General features: G+C 46.3%; 1 protein-coding gene across 1 annotated transcript in view; it reads left to right on the forward strand.

Annotated features, from left to right (window-relative positions):
* Positions 1 to 23,287, forward strand: part of EFCAB6 (EF-hand calcium binding domain 6) — a 253,299-nt gene that overhangs the window by 166,717 nt on the left and 63,295 nt on the right. The window contains exons 18-20 of the mRNA XM_017529516.2: positions 9,292 to 9,406; positions 12,110 to 12,246; positions 16,671 to 16,903. Coding sequence (XP_017385005.2) covers positions 9,292 to 9,406; positions 12,110 to 12,246; positions 16,671 to 16,903 — 485 coding nt within the window. The remainder of the gene's footprint in view (positions 1 to 9,291; positions 9,407 to 12,109; positions 12,247 to 16,670; positions 16,904 to 23,287) is intronic.

The following is a 23,287-nucleotide window of genomic DNA, read 5'->3' on the forward strand; positions in this document are numbered from 1 at the left end:
TTTGAGGTAGAACCTAGATCCGTGGCCAGGCTGGAATGCAGTGGCGCCGTCTCGGCTCACTGCAACCTCCGCCTCCCAGGTTCAAGCAATTCTCCTGCCTCAGCCTCCTGAGTAGCTGGAACTACAGGTGCGCACCACCACATCCAGCTAATTTGTGTATTTTTGTAGAGATGGGGTTTCACCATGTTGGCCAGGATCGTCTCATCTCTTGACCTTGTGATCTGCCCACCTCAGCCTCCCAAAGTGCTGGGATTACAGGCATGAACCACTGCACCTGAACTGTTTTAAGTTTTTATACAATCAAATATATCTATCTTCTTTTTTTTCCCTAAATATAGGTTTGTAGCCATGGTTAATAAGGTGTTATTCCTTCATCCCCTACCCCCGCCCCCACCCCAGTCTCCTAGACTTTCTTAGAAGATTTTTATTTGTTTTTTTATAGAAATTTTTTAGAGCAGTTTTAGGTTTATAGCAAGATTTAGTGGAAACTACAAAGTTCTCATATACCCCTGTCTCCACGTGCACAGCCTCCCCTAGTAACCACACCTCTCACCAGAGTGGCACATTTATTACAATCTATGAACATGTTATTGAAATTGTTACAATTTCTTGCTTCTAGAACAAGTGAAATTTCTAGGTCAAAAGAATATGCACAGTTAAATGTTTAATGCATAATGCATTTCCAACAATTCTATCAAATTCATTCCTACCAAAGGTGTTTAGTAGTTACTAATTTCCAAATGTTTGCTAACTTTGGGTATAATAAAAAAGCTTAATATATGCTAACATATCAGCCAGAATTGTAGTGACTATTTTGATTTGCATTTCTTTTATTTTAGTTAGCCCAAACTTCTGTTTCCCATTGTTTTATTGTGAGAATTTATTTTTATTTTTAAATAGAGATGCTTAATCCATGTGGAATTAGTTTTTATATATGATGTAAGATGGGGCTCTTCTATATTTTCTTACTGAATTGGACTGTTACCTTTGTCATTTATGACATTCTCATTGTACGAGGGTCTACATCTGAAAATTTGCGTCTCACCGATTTCTGTATCTATTTCTATATAAATGCAATATGGCTCTTTAATTTAGTAAAACAGGTCTTTTCTCAATGTTCTTCCTTCTTGTATTCTCTTGGCTCTTCTCAGGCCAGATTTATATGTTACCATGTAGACTTTCAAATCATTTTATTCAGTTACCCCCCAGATGCATTACTGGGATGATAACTGGACTTACATTACATTTATGTGCTAGAAACGTATCTGCTTTTGAAATAAGCAAGAGAGAACATAAAGGCGTTGACAGGTAGAGTGACAGAGAGCCCTGGGGTTCCCCGGGGGAGCTTGGCTGCTCAGCACTGGCTTTTCCTGTTGCGCCCATTTGTCCTGAGCTTTGGGCTTCTGAGTTTCTTTCTACTGCCCTTTGAATGACAGATCTGATCTCCAGGACCTGAGAACAGCCTCCTCTGAAGTTGGAGTAGGCACAACTTGTCTGCTTTTATCTGCTGTGTTCAAAATCTGTCATCAAAATACTGAATTCACTGCCTGCGGAACACGCTGAGATTTTATCTGTGTATGCAGACCCGAGCTGGGTTCTGGATATTTGCTTCTAAAGTGGACATGTCTAGTCGATGCACTAGTTATGCCTGGAATTCCCCTTGACACCGAAAGGCTGTCACATCGCCTCATCTTTTAATCTCAACGTTTGAAGCTTGCACTTAGGTTCAGCATTTTGTCATTCTGTGCCATCTAAACACAACTCTAATCTTTTAGCTTTTATGAGAATAATATATTTAAAAAATGAAAACCAAACAAACCAACTTATCATTGTCATCATTTTCGTTGTCATGATCATGTCAGCAGCAAAGACGGAAAGAAAACATGAACGTTTTTCGACTTTGTGATTGCCGTTAGCAAACCATCAGTCTGTGTTGAAGGCCTAGAGTTGGGCACTAAGGTGGGAGGAAGGATTGTTTTTGAAAGTGTGGTGCAGTCCCATCCACTACGGGTCAAATAGCATTAATGTAGGGACCAGATACAAGAGTTAGCCTGGGGACTAGAAATGTCTAGATTTGTGGGGGTGATTTGAATTGTGATCATGGCATGTTTCTAATGGTCATAGCATTTTATCAAATTAAACAGGATCCCATAGATTCAGAGGTGGAAAGGGCTGCAGAGCTCATGTTCCCACTGTTACCCTCTCCTTGCTTATTCCCCATCATTTATCGCTCAGTGGATGGGCATGTGTTTCCCTGACCACTAATATGTGGCTTTCCTTGATGTGGAATGTGCTAACCCTGTGCACCCATGATCTGCTGCTCAAAGAGTTTGCCTCGGGCAGCTGTGTCCCTTCAGTTTAGTCCCCAGAATGAATCTACATGAAACAGGTCCAAATTCAACCTGCATTCAGGTGCCAAGCCCAGTCAACCCGCAGCCTGATTTAGAAACTCCCAGCCATGCCCATTGTACATCAGCCAGTTCACATTGACCCGCGGACCGGCAAGCACAAGAATACATTCTTGCTTTGTTGTAAGCCACCGAATTTCAGCTGGTTTGTTGTGTAGTTGTTGACTCGTAGACACCCTAACCCTGCTGTAGACCTATTCCAAACACGCAGCACACAACAGTTGGTGAACAAACAAACCCAGCCTCCATTGTGTTCTCTGCAGACAGTGCCAGGCTGGTCATCTGATGGGGAGCAACGTGTCTCCCAGTGTGAGGAGTCTGTGCAAAAGGAAGCAGTGTCACATGCTGTTTGTACAGCCAGAGTCTTAGCTGCATTTCAGCCTCAGCCACCAGGGCCGGGTTGCGGTCAGTGGCTCCCAGGCTTCCCTGGGCAGTAGCACACCCGCCAGAGTCAGGTAGTGGCTCCTTACTGCTCACACGTGACTGTGAGGCAGGAACTTGCATCTCTGGCTTTGGGTTTCTCATCAGTGAAGGACAGGATTGAATCTGACACTCTCTTATCTCTTCCAGTTCTGAGTCTCTGAGACAGTGTTGACCCACAGAGTCCAACCGACTCATGTTCAAATCTTTGCTCTCCTTCTTACTCCTCGTGTCTTCCTAGAAAACAGCGGGCTTAAATCACCTTCTTAAACTTTGATCTCCTCATTTAGAACATGGAGTTGGTCATACTTCTGTGGAGGCATTGTTTCGAGGTTTAAATGTGGGATGGAAGTCATTCAGTCCTGGGCAGCCTCTAGTACCTCCTCAATCAAATGCTCTTCTGTGGTGATCCTTGGGAAGCTTCCATTCCTGTCTAGAGCCAGGAAGGACGGTTTGTGGCTCAGAATCCAGCTCTGGCTCTTGGCACTGTGCCATTTGTGGTGGACTCTGTGCTTGAGAGGTGTACCTGTAACTGGGCACTCCGTGGCTGTCAGTGTTTTCCTGCAAGTGGCTCCTTATCTGAGATGCCCTGTGACCATTCATGGCGTCCTTCACAGTATTTCTGTTGGTTAAGACTTGATAAAGAAACCCCATTATTTATCCACACTCATAGCTGGCAACAGCATCCTGCACCCCATATACTGTGGCCTGTGCATGTCTCCATGGCGTCGTGATTTCTCGTCACCCCAGTTTGCATGAGCTTTGAAGATTCTGTCTTGCTGGGGCCACATGGACAGTCAGACATGTGTCTGATGAGGCTAGGAAACATTTGCCAAAAGAGTTTGAAGTTTCTGTTCAAGTACAAATTAGACCTATTTTGAAAATGTCATATACTTTTCCAGCCATAGCACTCTTATCCCTAGTACCTTCCCTGCATGTGATCAGATAACCTTGATGACTGGAACTCTCAGATCATGCCTGCATTCTGGATGACACAGTTCTGCAGCTCTTGAAGATGGGAATAGCATGTGTGAGTTCCCATTTTCTACAGCTTTTCATCTGAGGAAACGAATAAACTTTCTGGCTTGAAGAACCAGAGGGAAGAAGTCTGGTTAACTAATGCCACCTGAAAGTAAAGATGGGGATGGAGAAAGGGGGCAGTCTGAAAAGGATAGAGCCAGAGAGTAGATGCCCCAGCTTCTGTGTATAGATTCTTCCTCAATCTCCGGCTGACTCTAAACCACATATGAGCAGAGCAGATTGCAAGTAACCTCGCTAAGGATACAAGAACTGAACTGAAATTTAAACTGCAGCCCAACACACTCAAACTTTTTCAGTTTGAATCCAACCAAGTCTACTGGCTACTCAAACACATGAACCAAATATATAGATTTATATAAAATATATAGACATATAGATTTATAACACATGTGACATAAAACATGTCACTCTTTGGAGAACTACAACAGAATCCAGAGGCTCCACACCATAACCTCCACAATGTTCAGGATATAACCCCAAATTATTCAACATTTGGAAAAACAGAAAAATGTGATCTTTCTCAAGAGAAAAGACTCTAAGATGACCAGATGTTAGAATTAACACTCAAAGACTTTCAAGTAATTATTATAAAAATGCTCAGTAATACAAAGGAAAATATACTCAAAATGAATGAAAATATATGAAATCTCTGCAGAGAAACAGAAATTATAAGAAGAACCATATGGAAATTCTAGAACTGAAAAATAAGATATCTGAAATAAAAAATTCACCAGATAGCTTAACCACAGAATGAAAATGACCAAAATCAATGAACTTGAGGATAAATTAATACTTATACAAACTGAAGAGGAGAGAGAAAATTTTTTTAAAAGAGAGAGAATAGTTTCCCACAATCATTTGAACAATATCAAAAGGTCTCACAAAAGGAAAAAAGACAGAGACGAAGAGGACATATGTGAAGAAATAATGGCTGAAATTTCTGAAATTTTCCAATTTTGGCGAAAGGCCCTAATATAGATTCCAGAAGCTCAGAAAACCCCAAGTAGGATATTACAAAGAAAATCATAGGCAAACTGCTGAAAAGCAAAATCGAATGGAGAAATCTTAAAAGCAGCATAAGAAAAATGACATTACAAACAGGGAAACCACATTTTAAATTACCACTGACTTTTCATTAGAAACAAGGGAAGAGGTTTAAAGATAGTGGAACAGTAACATGGAAAGGAAAAAAGCAAAAGCAAAACCAAACCTCTCAACCCATAATTTTATACCCAGCCAAAGTCTTCTTAAGGAATGAAGGTGATGATTTCAAATTGAACAAAACAAAAGCTAGGAATTCATTACAAGTGGATCCTCACTACAAGGAATGTTAAAGGAGGTTTCCGGATGAAGGAATTTGATACTAGGAAGTCTTAGCTGTTTATGGCAGAACAAAGAACACTAGAAATGGCAAATAGCTAATTAAATATAGAAGGCTATTATTTTTCTTCATTTAAAAGCTGCATAGGAATATTCAAAGCAAAAACCATGGCATTGTCTTGTGGGATTTATAACATATGGTAGATATGAAACAAATGTCAACTGTAGCATAAGAACAGGGTGCAGGAGACCTCTGTGTGATTGCAAGGTTTCTATATTTTATGTGAAGTGGTATAATATTAAGTACACAAAGACTGTGAAAAGGTCAGAACGCATAGTGTAATCACATAGAAACCACCAAAGAAGTGCTGCAAAGAGACATAGCAAACAGGTGCCACACATAGAAACTGGCAGCTGCTTAGGGATATTGTACAGGGACTGCGTTTAGAAAAGTCTGAGTCCTCACCTTCATCATTGGGCATGCTCTCGGGGCATCTTCCTTCATGGAGAGGGCCCAGCACCAGTTCCCTGAAATGTCGTGGCCTCCTGGGGAAGAGTCAGTCTACAATCTAAGGGATGCTCCAGGGATAGCAGGAGTATGACTCTCTGGTGAATCAAAACATGCTAGACTGTAGTTTGTCAGTCTTTGAGCAACTTTCTTAGAGGAATGCCTCCTGGAAAAGACCAAAGAAAATGGCTTGAATAGTCAGACATTTAAATCTGCTTTATAAACATTGCCGGTGAGCCTTTCTTCGTGTTGTATGTCGCCTCCAAGGGTCATGATAAATCTGGTTGATTTGCTGCTCTGTTCATCTTAGAAATGAAAGTGGTGCAAGGAGGGCCTCACAAGAGGCATTAGAGACCTTCCCATACGTGGCCTGCCCTGAGCCTCTTCTGGGAATGGCATTTGCAGCGTTTGTGTTCTCTGCTGTGCTCTGTGCCCCTGGGGATTCCGCTCCTGCAACCGCTGGACAGGCTGCTGGGGTACAAATGGTACCTCAGGGGATGGTACGCATCTCCCTGGCACCTCACAGCCCTCCAGCCTGGGGAACATTTGCCTGCAGACATTTTCTTACGATCCATTACATATGGTTTTGTGAAAGAACTGAGCAAGAAGAATTTTCCATGAATAATTCATGTGCAATTGTTTTCAAAATATAAAGTTTTTTTTTTTTTTTCAAAGCAAGCAACCAATCGGAGGCATACTGCTGCTGTGGGTGCTTATGCGGGGGCCACAGCTTTCTACCTGAACGTCACTGCCAACCTGTGCTGGGACAGGTTCTGCTGCAGAGCTGGGCTGGAGAGTATGTGCAGATGGCGCAGAACCATCACCGTTCCCAGTCACGTGCTTCCTGCCCAAGTCCACAGCCAGGCCCTAGGGAGAGCCTGGGAGTCCTGTGCTGCCACCCGCCATGGTCCCCCTGGGCAGCACTGTAACACCTGCATCCCTTCCCTTTTCTCTCAGCTTCTAGCCCTGCACCAGCCACTTCACAGCCTGATTACTGTCAACCTCCACATGCAGCAAGCCAAGGCCAGGCCTGACGGATTGGGCCAGCGAAGACACAGCATGCCACTTTCATAATCAGACTGTTTGTTATTTACATAGACTGCAAAAGGTAGAATAAGCCACAAGGGTCAGCTCCCTGGTCCTCTTCTCGAGCACCAAAAAGGATGACACCGAAACAAAAGAAGCTGGTGACTGCACCACAAGGTGTGGTGTGCCCTGTTGCCAAGAGCCGCTTCCAGACTGCAGCCAAGAGGTTTCCCTTCCGCAGCTCTAGTGTGAGGGGCGGGGGCAGAAAGCACCTCACCCTATCAGAACCCGGAGGCAGGAGAAACTGTCTCCTGACAGCCTTCCTGGGGAGATAGGAAGGCACGTGGGAGGTGGGCTCAGGGCAGCTCCTTAGAGGCCTCCCATACTTTCAGGCTCCACCAAGGCTCAGACTGGCCTTTGCCTGTGTGGCCTCTTTGGATACATGGAGGACACCAGGTCTCCCTGGTGGAGCTGTGTCCCTCTCCCACAGAGCCATTCCCTGCCCATTTTCATCTTCCCTGTTCTTTGGCCAGGCTCCCTTATTCCAACAGCAGATCTCACCACAGTGGTTGATAAGAACTGTGTTTGAGGCTGGGCACAGTGGCTCATGCCTGTAATCCCAGCACTTTGGGAGGCCAAGGCGGGCAGATCACCTGAGGTCAGGCATTTGAGACCAGCCTGGCCAACATGGTGAAACCCCATCTCCACTAAAAATACGAAAATTAGCTAGGCATGGTGGCACACACCTGTAATCCCAGCTACTCAGGAGGCTGAGGCAAGAGAATCACTTGAACCTGGGAGGCAGAGGGTGCAGTGAGCCTAGGTAGCACCATGCACTCCAGCCTGAGTGACAGAGTGAGACTGTCAAAAAAAAAAAAAAAAAAAGAGGAAGAGGAGGAAGAAGAAGAAGAACTGGATGCGAACCCCAGGTCTGCTACTTCCTACTCATGTGTGTGAGAAAAGTGACCCAAACTTCCCAAGGCTCCATTTCCACAGCATTACAATGAGGTTAGAAAGAGTGCCTTTCTCTAGGCTTCTGCTGAGGATTAAATGAGATGCATGTGGAGCCCATACAGAGCCCCGCGCAGTGCCTGGCACACATGGAGACCAAGTGGTCCTGCGCCATGACTGTGATGAGGGTGACCCTACAGCACTGCCTTTCCTGGTCCTTCCGTTCCCTCCCCAGCCACCTCTTCCACTGAATGCAGCAAGCGCCTCTACCCTGCTCCGCCACCTGGAACTTACTCTGGCTTCCAGTGGCATCAGGACCACCTGACATTTGTTGACTTTGCTGACAATCACCTGTGCATTCCTCATCCCGCCAACACACTTTCTTCATAAGCCATCCTCAAACCCAGTTCTCCTAGAAAGGCTTCTGTCCCCTGTTCCGGATGGGGTTGGTCATCCTGGATGTCTTTGGCCCCTTGGCCCATAGATGCATTTAGAACTATGATTCTGTGTTCTTTTCTGGAGGAAAACCCATTGGGGCTGTGAATACTCTGAGATCAGCAGAGGTGGTGCCTTCGGTCTGCCTCTGTCCTGCCTAGCATTCCTTTTCTGGGTGGCTCACATCCACGCAGGTGGCTGTGTCTGGGTTGTTGGCCAAAGGGCATCATCTTTTCTGTCATACCTAAGGAGATATCATGGAGACAATTCCACTTCAGTATTTGCAGGGCAGAGAAGAGTGTTTTTTCAGGTGTTCCCTCTGCCCCCAACATACCCAAAATTGAAACAGTAGGCCATGCGTTTTGGAAGGAAGGAACCCAGAATAACTTTCAGCAAGTGAACTAGCATATGGAGAAGAAAAAAGAGCATTCATGGATGCCCCCCACATTAAAAAACACAGTAGCTTTCCATGTCAACTGGGACCATAATGAAACTCGAATGAAGACTTCAGTTTTCCTTCCTTCAACTACCTTGCTTGATTTCGTTTTCTTTTTTTTTTTTTTTTGAGACAGTCTCACTGTGTCGCCAGGCTGGAGTGCAGTGGTACAACCTCGGCTCCCTGCAACCTCTGCTTCCCAGGTTCAAGCGATTCTCCCACCTCAGCCCCCCGAGTAGCTAGGACTACAGGCACACGCCATGACGCCCAGCTAATTTTTGTATTTTTAGTAGAGACGGGGGTTTCACCATGTTGGCCAGGATGGTCTCGATCTCTTGACCTCGTGATCTGCCCATCGTTTTCTTGAATATATGTGAACATAAACCTAATGTATGAGACTGTAAAGGCATGGGAGCGACAAATGTGGCTTTGGGTATCTTGGATGGCACAGCTTGGAAAAGTCTGCCATGGCGCCTGTGGGCTTGAGCACCATGCTGACTGTGCCGCTTGTCCCTTTGTTCTCTCACTCACCCAACAAACACAAGCCTTGTGCAAGGCCCAGGGACACAGGAGACTCAGGCCCCACCCTCTGGCAGCCTGTGGGTGGGGGCAGACAGGTAACAATCGTGGGCCCTGCTGTGAGACAGCGCAGGGGCAGCAGGAGCACAGGAGCAGGAGGTGCTCTGTGAGGAGTGGCATGCGGGACCACCTAATGCCTCTCCACCCTCCCCTCTCTCCCTCGTCAGGTACTGGAAGACACTGGGATGCCCATGGATGATGATCAGTACGCCCTGCTGGCCACTAAAATAGGCTTTGAGAAGGAAGGGATGAGCTATCTTGATTTTGCGGCAGGATTTGAAGGTAGCTAATGGCCAGCAGTGCCACCGGGCCACTTGGGTTGAAGTAGCCTAAGCCGAGATGTTGAAACAAAGTGTCTTCCGGGGCTGCAAACAAACGTTTTTTGTTTAATTATATCTGACCATGTTCAGAACTGTGAGTGCAGAACTTTGCCTGAGTCTTCTACAAACTCAGGGCACAGATTGGTTCAGAAAGTTTGTGCTCCAAAGCCTGTTTCTTCAATCACACCTCATGGCCCTTAAGATTTTCCCCTAACGTAGTTGCTGGTTGTCTGTAATTAACAATACCACGCACAGGCAAGACAGATATTATTCCTCCCTGTGGACAGAGAAGGACACAGAGATTCAGAAAGGCCACCCAGCCATGCCCCAAGCCCCCGCCCCCTCCACCAGGTGTTAGGAAACCCATCTTTGTGCTGTGTGCTGGGGCCTCCTCTCCACTCAGTAATGGTGCTTTCTCACAAGCTAAAGACATTTAGGTGGACAACCAAGCCCTCTAGAGAAGCTGCAGGAATCACACAGATATCTCAATGGAATACTCCTCCTTTGCTGCAAATCCCCTGCAGGCTGGCCGGGCAGAATGCAGCAGCCCTGAGCATCTTCTGTTCTCCTGGCCTTGGGTCTGGAGGTGACTGACTGAGGTGGTGAGTTTCCCAGAGACTCAGGCTGGATCCTCGCCAAGGTCTCCCTAGCCTTGCCATACTGTCATTTCCCACCCTTAAACAGCGAGGTCCCACACCCCTGAAAAAAGGCATCACAAGAAGCCAGAGCATTTTAGAATTGCAGCACTGTCCCTGGGTATGTGTTTTGACATCTTTAAAGCAAAATAAGAAGAAGGAGCTTACCTATATTTTAGGGAGTACATCCCACATGCCAGGTGCGTTCATTTTTCAGGCAAGGAAATTGGGGCCCAGGACGTGTAGGTCACTTACCTGAGGTTCCAGTGCTGGCAAAGCCATCACAGCCGGGACTGGACTCAGTGTCTGTCACCTGCTCCCGGCTTCCTGCCTGCCCGGCCATGTTCTCCCCTCACTTCTTGCTCCTCCTCTTCCTGTCTCCTCCCTGTCCCTCTAAGCTGCTTTCTCACACATGAAGATTCTAGCAAGGTGGGGAGCAAGGCCCTCTGTGGCCCCTGCTAGGAGTCAGGGGGATGTGGCAGAGGGGCCAGGCAGTGGGGTGGGGTGTTATCTGCCAGGCAGGAAGGAACCAGAGGGAAGCCACATGCAGCCTCTGCTGTGAGGTGGGTGAAACAGAAGCCAGGCTCAAGAGGGGCAGAGGATGCCCACGAGCTCAGGGCACCTGTCCCCCACCCATCTACCTACCACACTCTGTGGAGGGCGCACGTGCAACAGGTGCAGAGAACCACGTCGGGAACCAAGTCCCTGGTGTGTAGCCTGGCACTGACACAAGGGCACACTCAGATGACCCCAGCCTAATGGAGATGGAGTAGATATGGGGTTGTGTTTTTTGTTTTTTTTTTTTGAGATGGAGTCTCACTCTGTTGCCAGTCTGGAGTGGTGCAGTGGTACAATCTCAGCTCACTGCAACCTCTGCCTCCTGGGTTCAAGCAATTCTCCTGCCTCAGCCTCCCGAGTATCTGGGACTACAGGCGCATGCCACCACACCCAGCTAATTTTTGTATTTTTAGTAGAGACGGGGTTTCACCATATTGGCCAGGATGGTCTTGATCTCTTGACCTCATGATCTGCCTGCCTTGGCGTCCCAAAGTGCTGGGACTCCAGGCGTGAGCCACCATGCCCGGCACCCGACGTGGAGTTTTTAAGGAAAGGTTACACTTCCTTCCTTAATTTTAGGGGAGGGAGAGGGCACAGGCAGTAGGGAACCAGCTGTGTTCTGGTATCAGACAGCCTGGATTCAGCTGTGCTCTCCACAGCTCCACCTCCCAGGAGAGCCGGCGGCCCCCAAGCCTTACCGCCCCACAGGTAAAGTACGCATTATGATAGGTTGTCTTGTGTGTAAACCAACATGAGGACCTTCTCCTGAGCGTTGCTGGAAGGACCAAGAAACAGATGAAGGCCTCAGCATGTTACTTAACAGATGCGTGGTCAAGAAATAGCCACCGAACTAATGAATATTGAATGAATTATATATTCTTGTCTTTAGGACATGATTCCAGGAAACCAAAAAAAGAGGCAGGAATTCTCATTCTCCTCCTCTAGGAATTGGGAGATGAACAAGAGACACAGGACCAGTAAGTCCTGGGACTTGGTTCCAGATGTGGTTCTCTGCACCTGTTGCACCTGCGCCCTCCCCATGGTGTGGTGGGCAGATGGGAGGGGGACAGGGTGCCCCAAGCTTGTGGGCATCCTCTGTCCCTCTTGAGCATGGTTTCTGCCTTACCCGCCTCACAGCAGATGCTGCACGTGGCCTCCCTCCGGTTCCTTCCTGCCTGGCAGATAACACCCCCACCCCACCGCCTGGCCCCTTGCCAGGGTGCCAAGCACAGTCTGTGAGGGTAAAAGGAGGCCTTGTAGTCTGGAGCACAGTCCCTCCTGGAAGAGGAGGAAAGTGTCTGAGAAATTGAAGGAAAAGAAACTAGATAGTAAGAAAGTCAGTGCTGTGTGCAGCTCACAGGAGCGTACTGTATGGGGTTTTAGCAGGGTTCGGGACAGGCAGAGATAAAGTGTTAATGTAGAAACAAAGCCAGCCAGCACTCTTGGAAACCTGATCTATGTAATTATTATAGATCCTCCAATGAGAGCACCAGAAGCCACTCCGCCGCTGCAGCCTCCAACTCCTTCAAAAAGTTATGTGAACAGCCACTTTATCACTGCAGAAGAATGCCTGAAGCTTTTCCCCAGGAGGCTGAAGGAGTCATTCCGGGTAAACTGTGACTGTCTGCCGCTTGGCCTCTCTAGGCCTCCCCCGCTCCCAACCACGCAGCCCAAGTGGGTGTGAGTCCTGATGCAGGTCATGTCCTGGTCAGCCCAAGGGACACAGAGCATTTCCCTCCACAGACCCAGCATTGGTCAGAGAGAGGTGTGTGGGGAGGATGGGGGGTTCCTCCCTCCCTGAGGGCCTCCCTGTGGATGCTTTGCTGGCAGAAGGGTAAGGAAACCCTTTTCACAAGGAGCAGAGGTTGGTGGGGAAGCAGCATGACAACCCATGGTACAGTGACTTTGGAATCCATTCATGCATTCCCTCATTCATTCACTCACCAAACAAGTGTTATACACTTACTATGTGCTAGAATCTGTGCTACATGCTGGGGATGGAAGCGACCAGCCCTGCCCCAGGGAGCTCAGTCTAATCCCAGATACAGATGGTACATAGACAAGCCCTATCCATAGGAATTGGCCGTTGTTGAAGGAACTGGAGCAACGTAAGAGGCACAAGGAAAAGATCCCTTTAAGGAGAACTTGCTGGAGGAGGTGGCCCCTGCTCTGAATCATATAGCCTAAGCATGGACTGGCTAGAAAAGGAGGGAGTAAGCCGGAGACAAGGCAGCCTGAGCCAGGCCGGGACAGGCAAGGCATGGGCTCTGGGGAAAAGCACGTGGCTTGCCACGGCGAAGGTGTGTGTGGCACTGCAAGTTGTAACATACAAAACAGAAGTAGACAGCCGCCTTTCAAACACAGAGGCCAGTACAGGATGATCTGAGCTCCTTTTTTGATGAGAAGTAAAAGAGGGTAAATAAAGTTAGGGAGATCAATTCAATAAGCCAAACCCGAGAGACAGGGCCAAGGGGCCCAAGGAGTTAGACTGCATCCTGACCCCGGGGGGTGGGGGAAACACATCCAGAGGCAGAATGGAGACGGGTGAGGTCCAGAAGGGAAGGGACAGGTGAGAGACTGGGTATCACAGTAGCTTTGGGGGCTGTGGGGAGGGCAGCACCCCATTTCCTGTGCTCTGAAGCATCTTCCCTAGACTGATCACCCCTGGAGATTCATTTTGGTCACCAGGCTCCCATGCCAACATCCGTGCATTTATGATGTCAGCCCAGCTCAGACTTTCCAGCAGGGCTCAGGCTTTGAACATTCAGTCCAGTTTTCAGAGTGTGCATCCTAATTTTTGGTTTGAAAAAAATATGATCGCATACATAGAAAAGGATTGGTCCTAATGATCAAATCCAGGCTAATGGCTGGCCAAGAGGAGCACTCTGGGTACAACTGGCCTGTGAGCTCCAGCCTGGAGGAGGCAGGTATCGTTTAGGTGAGAAGTGCCTGGTCCTCCAAAGGAAAGCCCGGCTGGGTGGGAGACAGTGGCCACTGCAGAGAGAGAGGGCAGAAGGGAGGCAAGGGCTCCAGAAGCAGTTGCCCCTCTATGCTGGTTGGCAGTGCCCATATGGACACCCCAGCTGCAGAAGCCTGGCAGCTGCCTCACTGCACTTTGCCCATTGCAACATAGGCCCCTCCCTGTCCCCTGTCTCAGATTCTCTCCTCTCTCCCTCGCACACTCCTCGCCTCTCCCAGTGGAGACTGTGCAGAGCAGAGGAGGCCATGGAGCTGATAGTAGCAGCTGGGAGCCATCACAAGGTTCCTGCAGGACTCCAGCGGCCTCAGGTGGGGGCTGAGGCAGTGAACCTCGGAGACGGGGTCCAGTTCTAACCCAATCTAAAGGGACAGCCAGAGGGATGTGTAGGCAGACTGGATGTGGAATGTGAGAGGAAGTAAGGGCTCAGAACAGCTTCCAGGTTTGTGTCTGAGCAACTGGAAGGAACGAGTTCTACATACTGAGATGGGAAGACTTGGGAGGAGCAGGGTGGGGACAGGGATTGGAGGTCAGGAGTTTGACTGGGGCCATGTTCACTTTGACATCCCAGAGAAAATGCCCCCAAACCACTGGAGATGTGAGGCTGTGGGTGTGAGGGCTTGGGGCTGGCAGTGTAGAGGGAATCGTCAAGGAACAGATGGGCCTGCACCCCCAGAGGCCCCCTCAGGCAGAGTTAGACATCAGCCTCCCTGTTGTCTCCCAGAGGCAGGGGCGGCATCTTTTAAATTGATTTCCACAGTATTTAGCATAGTGTTTGCACATATTAGGTGCTGAATCATTTTTGGTGAATGAATATATGAGTGAATACAGACAGAGCTTTCCACAACATCCCCACACACTTTCATGAGACACTCGGGTCGTAGCAGGTCTTGCCTGATACCCTAAGTAACCTCTGTGGGAGGAGCCTGTAACAGGTGCTGATGGAGCGAGGTGGGTTGGGGCCACATCAGCAACTTTTCAGGCCTGAGATGCAGGAAGCAATTACATGTGGGAAACAGGCATTGGCCCGGGCAGGCTTGCACTTGCTGTATGATCTTAGGCAATGGCAGTTGCAACAAACAGCATTTTACAGTGCCAAAAAAGCCAGGCTCATTCTAAGCACTTTGCATCGTTAGCAAATTCACTCCTCACAAACAACCCAAGGAAGCAGGGTGTTGGAAATAGATGCTTGGTGCTGCAAAGAAAAATTATCACTGAGACAAAGGATCTTTCAGCAATGCAATTTTTACTTCCTGGAATGCAGGAAGGGTACCCTCACTAGCCAAGAGAGTACAGTGAACAAAGGAAAACAGAAAAATTTATTTCTTACACATTTGGGGGCATCCTTACTGCTGTGTCTGATTTTCATCGGCTGGAGCCAGACCTCACGATCTAACCTAAAACCTGATTGGCTAATAACTTAAAACTTTTCTAAACAGGTGAAAGCAATGGAGAGCTGGGACATGCCTGTGAGTAGGTCCAGCACAGATTTCTTGGTTAAAGTACAAAGACATGGCTGAGGGCGGTGGCTCATGCCTGTAAACCCAGCACTTTGGGAGGCTGAGGTGGGTAGATCGTGAGGTCAAGAGATCGAGACCATCCTGGCCAACAAAGTGAAACCCCATCTCTACTAAAAATACAAAAAATTAGCTCAGTGTGGTGGCACGCGCCTGTAGTCCCAGCTACTCGGGAGGCTGAGGCAGGAGAATTGCTTGAAACCAGGAAGCAGAGGTTGCAGTGGGCCAAGATCACGCCACTGCACTCCAGCCTGGCGCCTGGCAAAAGAGCAAGACTCTGTCTCAAAAAAAAAAAAAAAAAAAGGTACAAGGACATAGAGTGTACTATGTGCCTGTAAGCATTGAACGTCCAACAGCTACATAGGGCGGGGCTTAACAAAGTTATTAGCACACTTACTCTTTAACAAGGAAACTTTAAAAAGGACCTTTTCTACTTCCCACACAAGAACTGTCATAGTCCCCATTTTACAGATGAGAAAACAGAAGCACCACAAGGTTAACTGTCTCACCCATGGTCGTGATGCTTGTAGGTGGCAGAGCTAGGATTGGCAACTAAGCCACCTGCCTCTGGAGTACACGTTCTGTCACGCAGCAGGGTCCCTAGTCACAGATTCCCTGGGAACCCTGAGCCTCTGTTTCCTCATCTGCAAAATAGGAATCTCTGTGCCCTCCAAGCACTGCGATGGACTGAGCAGAATTCCTTCAGATGTGGCAGGCTTGTGGCTCCCAGACACAGCTGATCTCTATCATGGTCATTGAAATGGAGGCCTGGCCTTCGGGTGGCTCCCTGGCGTGAGATTCAGTGCAGTATTTGTTTGCCTGTAGACAGAAGTGGCCAAACATTATAAAAGTGACATCATCCCAGCACTTTGGGAGGCCGAGGCGGGTGGATCACGAGATCAAGAGATCGAGACCATCCTGGTCAACATGGTGAAACCCCATCTCTACTAAAAAATACAAAAAATTAGCTGGGCATGGTGGCTTCTGCCTGTAATCCAGGCTACTCAGGAGGCTGAGGCAGGAGAATTGCCTGAACCCGGGAGGCGGAGGTTGCGGTGAGCTGAAATCGCGCCATTGCACTCCAGCCTGGGAAACAAGAGCGAAACTCCGCCGCAAAAAAAAAAAAAAAAAAAAAAAAAAAAAAAAGTGACATCAAAAATTGTGAGAGGGATGTCCATATGCACCAGAAACTGCCAGCACTTTCTCCTTCCCTTCCTTCCTGTACTAGAAGTCTAAGCTCCACAAATGGAGAGTGTGGAAGGGAAAGAAATGCAGTGTTTGTTCCTTTCCCTGAACTCTTTGCATTCAAAGGGGATCGTTGATATCTTCTGGGTAGCTGGAGAGCTTTGTAATTTCTTGGGAAAAGCAAAGCATGGTAAGGACATTCATGGAACAGCTGAGTCTCTCAAAGCAATAGCCGGGACCCAGCGAAGCTTCCCCTCCTCATGTGGAGGTGAGGCTGTACACCTGGGGGTATGCATATGTCGCCATCCAGGGCTTACAGGGAAATGCTTTGACATGTGGGTGTTTTGTTTTTAGGACCCCTACTCTGCCTTCTTTAAAATCGACACTGACAGGGATGGCATCATCAACATGCATGACCTTCACAGATTGCTTCTCCACCTGCTGCTCAATCTCAAAGACCAAGAGTTTGAGCGCTTTCTCAGCTTCCTTGGCTTGAGACTTAGCGTCACTTTAAATTTTCGGGAATTTCGAAATCTGTGTGAGAAGAGACCATTGAGAACAGACGAAGCACCTCAAAGACTCATTAGGTAAGAAGGCAGCATGGTTCAGTGTCTTTTCTATCTGCTGGCCGGTGCTGCCATGAAGTCTGGCGTTTCCATCGCATCCGCAAAGGGATACAAAGAATGGAGCGATTGTGTTTTTCTTTTTCTTGGTTCCAAAAAAGTCATACAAGAAATATGCATTCGGTGTAGACCAGCCAGAAAACACAGCCCTGGTCTTACCACCTGTGAGCATCATTTTTCTATTTTGCTGGGTATCATTTCAGTCTTTTGGCATATGCATATACTTACATATATATTCATATGTGTATGAAAAATATATATACACATACATACATACATAGACTTATTTTTCTATGTATTAACCTGGGGTCAAAAATATATGCTTTTTGCTCAGCCTTTTAAAATGTAAGCTTGAGAGACCTATGAGCACAGCCTGTCCTCTGTCCAAGGCTGGGCCCTTCCTCTGCAGGGCAGGCAGAGGGCTGTGCACAAACTCAGTGCAGATAAATCTTTGTCAAGTGAACACAGTAACCTTCTTCCGGAACTGATGTCTCCTACCTCCTCCTCACCTCCAGATGTTAATCTAGGTGAAGGGCATGAATTTGGGGAACGCAGACCATCTTGTGGTAATTGACGGGCACTGAGAAGTTATCTGTGCCAACTGCCTCAGGAGATGCAAGAACTCCTCCAGCCGCTCCCCAAGCAGGGCTTCCCCCCAGACCCCTCCTCAGCCCACATGGCCTCTCCCAGCCAGGACAATCTCAGTGTCCAGCTGAGCTCCAACTCAGTGCTGCCTCCTTGGCCTTCTCCCAGGGAGAACGTACGCTCCTTGAAGACACAGTGGGGCTACTATCCGACCCCATCCAACAGTGGCACCAGGGGATGGCCTGTCCCCATCACTCCCTGCTGAGAGCCGGCACACATGAGTGAGGTAGCTAGTCAGCTCCTCCTTGACCAATTATTATCACATGAGTAATTCCAAAGTGCTATGTGCTATACTAGTACCAAGGTGTGTCTTCCTACGTGATGATACAGCATCATAGTGGCACTCACTATGCTGTTTTGCCCTTGAGGCACTCACAGCCCCCAGGGGTTCCAGACAGGTATCGCTGCTACCTAGGCAAGGGCAGCTCCCTGAAAGTGGAGCCTCTGGAAGCCAAGGCCACTGGGCCAGACTACTGCGACACTTGGCTAGACTGCAGAAGACCTTCTGATCTTGTATGCTAATTTCTCCCCCTGAATTCATAGGTTTTATTTTGCCTACTCTAAAAAAATTAAAAATAAGCAAGAAAGAAAATGATGATAGCCTCTTCCTAAGCAAAATGATTATCTAACACGTTAAGTTGGACACCTGCTTCCAACAGTTCAGGTTCTCAGGAGCTTTATTATGAGACTTGATTGCCTAACATTAAAACAAACAAACAAAATCCTTCCCCAAAAAGTTCTCTGGAGAAAGTTCATTTTCCATTCTCTGCAGAATGAACATGGAAAGTTTCAACCATACAGTGCAGTTTTCCGTTCAGATGACTCACCTTATTTGTATTTATACACTCAATCATCAAAGATTTTCTAAGGGTCTACTACATGCTAGACATCGTCCCAGGACTAGATAGTACAACAGTGAATAAGACCCAGATGCTCCTTTTGAAGGGCTCAGGGTTGAATACAAGGCAGGTACAAAAATAAAGAGCTACTTAGAAATAGAAGATGACTGAAGTGCCACAGGAACAGAGGGAGGCACCCGTGAATTGCTCAGGAAAAGTAGGGACATTTGAGCTGGCTCTTGAAGTTTGAGTAAGAGTTTGCCAGGTGCAGGCTGGAGGAAAGGTCATTCCAGACCAGGGAAGGGCATTTGCAAAATCACAGAGGCAGCTGGGCGTGGTGGTTCATACCTGTAATTCCAGCACTTTGGGAAACTGAGGTGGATTACAAGGTCAGGAGTTCGAGATCATCCTGGCCAACATGTTGAAACCCATCTCTACTAAAAATTCAAAAAGTAGCTGGGCGTAATGGCGTGTGCCTGTGGTTCCAGCTACTTGGGAGGTTGAGGCAGGAGAATCGCTTGAATGTGGGACATGGAGGTTGCAGTGAGCCAAGATCATGCCGCTGCACTCCAGCCTGGCGAAGAGTGACACTCTGTCTAAAAAAAAAAAAAAAAAAAAAATCGCAGAGGCAGGCAGGTGTGTTGAGCACATTTGGGAAATGGGGAGAAGATGCATGTGTGGGAGCAGCCTGCACGGTAGGCCTGGTGAGGGAGGAGGCCAAGAGGGCAGGAGGGCAGGCTGTGAAGGGCATCATCTTCCATTGGTAGGCAGGGAAGGCTGTATGCTATGGGGTGAGGAAGTCACACTGTGCTTTAGAAAGATCCTTCAGCATCCTGGAGTGGAGGGTGGACACAAAGGAGGACAGGCTACAGCCCAGTGGGACCTGGCTTGGTCCCAGGGGTCTGATGGAGAGACAGCTCTGAGGCCCAAACCAAGACATTGCTTTAGAAAGCCAAGTCCACCCTGGCTAGGCCCTGTGCTGTGTTTCCTGAAGACATGCCCTTTAATATCCCAGCAGCCCTGAAAGAAGGCATTCCTAGCTGGCTTCACAGATGAAGCCCTAGGAGTGGGGGCTCAGAGAACAGTTAGTGACATGGCTATAAGGACACAGATAATGAGTAGTGGGGTAGGGATTTGAGCCCAGGGAGCCTGTTGGGAGGGGCCGCCACGTATGCCTGGATAGCCTGCCCTGTTCCACCTCCACCACCAAGCAGACCTGGATACCGCCCCTTTCCGGAAGCCTTCCTGCTCTCTTGGTTGGACCCCTCTGTTCTCTGGGCCTTCACTTTCCACCTGCATCAGAAAAACACAATACTTTTGAAAATGTTGAAAGTTCATAACTTTGCTGAAAAGAGGACACTATCTTGTTTGCTCCCTAACTGCAAAATATTTACATTTTAAGAAATATAAATACCAAGTAGAATGAATGATTGGTCTAATAACTTATTCCTTTTTATTTATTTATTTTTTTTGAGACAGAGTCTCTCTCTGTCACCCAGGCTGGAGTGCAATGGCGCAATCTCGGCTCACTGCAACCTCCGCCTCCTGGATTCAAGCGATTCTCCTGCCTCAGCCTCCTGAGTAGCTGGGATTACAGGTGCACACCACCATGGCTGGCTAATTTTTGTATTTTCAGTAGAGATGGGGTTTCACTATGTTGGTCAGGCTGATCTTAAACTCCTGACCTCGTGATCCGCCCACCTCCCAATGTGCCTCCTAACGTACTGGGATTACAGGTGTGAGCCACCACGTCTGGTGACTTATTCCTTTTTTTTTTTTTTTAACTACATCTTCGATTCCCTTCCAATCCTTGTTTAAAACACACTTGCCTTGACCATTTATTCACTTACAACATGCATGGAGTACATTTTGATGTGCAAACATCTTAAAAGATGAAAGAATATTCTCATTGTGTCCTTTTAGCAAAATTAGATAGTCCATCACCAAATACTGCATCAGATCCGTCCTGTTGGATGACTAACTGAATGAAAATACCACATTTCCTTTTTTATCCTCAGAAATGTATCATTCAGTCATCAAGCGCTTTGGCTGATACGATCAATATTACCATCATTGTTGGAATCTAGAGTGCTGTTCTGTCTCTGCATTTCTCTGAGTCATCTCATAATTGTGAAATCTCTTCCTATCTCGAACTTTGTGTCCTTAGCCGTTTGGGCATAAAGAAGGAACTCTGAATTTCCAGCTGTATTCAGTGAAATCTAACACAGCACATGGTGTCACTCTTCTTTTATACGTTCCTGAGAAATTCTGTAGGACTTTGGCCACCGCAGCAGGAACACTGAAGGCTGATGTCCCAGGGCTGGTTCATTTCGACGTGATCTCATCCTGCTAGGTGATTCTGTCATTTTTGTTTTGTTGTTGTCTCTGTCTCTCATTTCTTAAAGCATAGTTGGGAACAATTGAAGAGTAATGATGAAATATTATTTAGGATAATATAGCATATTACGAGGTTATAGTAAGATTAAAATCAACATCACTAAGACTGCATACTATGTCAATGTGTCATAGATATATAAGAAGGTTTAATGGATCCAGATGATAATTGCAAAATAGAATGAGGGTTTTTTTTTTTTTTGAGACTGAGTTTCACTCTCGTCACCCAGGCTGGAGTGTAAAGGCGCCATCTCGGCTCACTACAACATCTGCCTCTCAGCTTCAAGTGATTCTCCTGCCTCAGCCTCTCAAGTAGCTGGAACTACAGATGCATGCCACCACACCCAGCTAATTTTTTGTATTTTTAGTATAGATGAGGTTTCACCACGTTGGCCAGTCTGGTCTGGAACTCCTGATCTCAGGTGGTCCACCTGCCTTGGCCTCCCAAAGTGCTGGGATTACAGGTGTGAGCCACTGCATCTGGCCAGAATGAGGTTTATTTTATAAAGAAAATAAGTGATTTATTTTGGAAGACATCTAAGAATAAAAGTCTTGAATACCAATCCTGATTTTGATATGGCACTCCTAGCTTCATAAAATAAACTGGGAGTATTCCTTTCTGTTCTATTTTCTGGATTGTATAGAATTGTTATTCTTTCTTAGATATTTGATTGAATTAACCAGTGAAATCATCAAGTCCTGGAATGTCCTTTGTTGGAAGGTTTGTAACTATAAATCCAGTTAATTTAATAGTTATTGGATTATTCAGAGTTTCTATTTCATCTCGAGTGAGTTTTGGTAATTTACATCTTTCAAGATGTTGGTCATTAAAGTTGTCAAATTCATGGAATTAAAATGGTTCATAGTGTTCTTTTATTATTTTTTTAAGTATCTGTGAAGTGTTTAGTGAGATTCCTAATTTAATTTATGATTTTCATAGTTGGTGTCATCTCTCCTTTCTTCTTCATCAGCCTAGCTAAGGCTTATCACATTCATAGATCTTTTAAAAGAACTAGCTTTTGTTTTATTTATTTTTCTCAATTTTTCTGTTTACAATGTCATTGATTTGGGGTCTTTATTATTTCCTTCTTTCTGCTTGTTTTAGATGTAGTTTCTCTTTTATACTTTCTTAAATTGGAAACTCATAGTTTTTATTTGAATCCTTGTTTCTCTAATATAAGCCATTAATGTAATGTGTTTCCCTGTAGGCACTGATTTAGCTGCATTTAACAAATCTGAATATGTTGTAGTTTTTATTTTTATTCATTTCAAATTATTTTCTAATTTCCCTTAAGACTTCCTCTTGGATCCATGGATTATTTGGAAGTGTGTTGTTTAATTTCAAAATATTTGCATAGTGTTCAGGCTGGATGTGGTTTCTCACGCCTGTAATCCTAGCAGTTTCAGAGGCTGAGCTGGGCATATCACTTGAGATCAGGAGTTTGAAACCAGCCTGGCCAGCATGGCAAAACCCTGTCTCTACTAAGAATACAAAAATTAGCTGGGCCTGGTGGTGGGTGCCTGTAATTCCAGCTACTGAGGAGGCTGAGGAAGAATCACTTGAGCCCAGGAGGTGGAGGTTGCAGTGAACTGAGACAGTGCCATTGCATTCCAGTCTGGGTGACAGAGTGAGACTCCGTCTCAAAAAAAAAAAAAATTGCATAGCGTTTAAATCTTGTTCTGTTATTGATTCAAGTTTAATTTTGTTGTGGTCAGAGAACACATCTTCTGTGCTATTCTTTTTAATTAGTTGAGGTTTGCTTTATGGCCATGTGTATGGTTTGTCTTGGTAAATATTCTGTGTATATTTGAAAAGAATGTGCGTTCTGGCTGTTGGATGGAGTGTTCTATAAATGTCAGATCAAGTTGGTCATTAGTGTTGTTCAGGTCTTCTATATTCTTGCTTATTTTCTGTCTCCCTATTCTATCAATTAGTAAGAGAGGAGTGTTGAAGTCTCCAGCAATAGCTTTGGATTTGTCGATTTGTTTTCCTAGTGCTATCAGTTTATGCTTCACATATTTGAAACTATGAGGAAAAAACATTATGTATTATAATTTCCTAGGAATTTACCATTTTTATTGTTACTCCTCTCTTTATGAAGTTCTAAGTTTCTCTCTCTGTCATTCTTTTTCCCTTGAAGAACTTCCTATAGGATGTCTTTTAGAGCAGGTCTGTTGGAGACAAATTTCATTTTCTTTTATTTATAATATCTTTATTCTTTATTCTCAAAAGATATTTCTGCTGGATATACAGTTTGGGGTTGACAGTTCTTTTGTTCTGGCACTTTCAAAATGTTCCACGGTCTTCTGGCCTCCATAGTCTGTGGCAAGAAGTATGCAAGTATTCAGTTTACTCGTGTGTTATATGCATATACCATTTTTCCAGGCTTCTTTATTCCTTTCTTCCTTCCCTCCTTCCCTCCTTCCATCCTTCCGTCCTTCCTTTCTTTCTCTCCTTCCTTCCTTCCTT

This window comes from Cebus imitator, unplaced genomic scaffold, assembly GCF_001604975.1.
Source record: "Cebus imitator isolate Cc_AM_T3 unplaced genomic scaffold, Cebus_imitator-1.0 Scaffold59, whole genome shotgun sequence".
NCBI lineage: Eukaryota > Metazoa > Chordata > Mammalia > Primates > Cebidae > Cebus > Cebus imitator.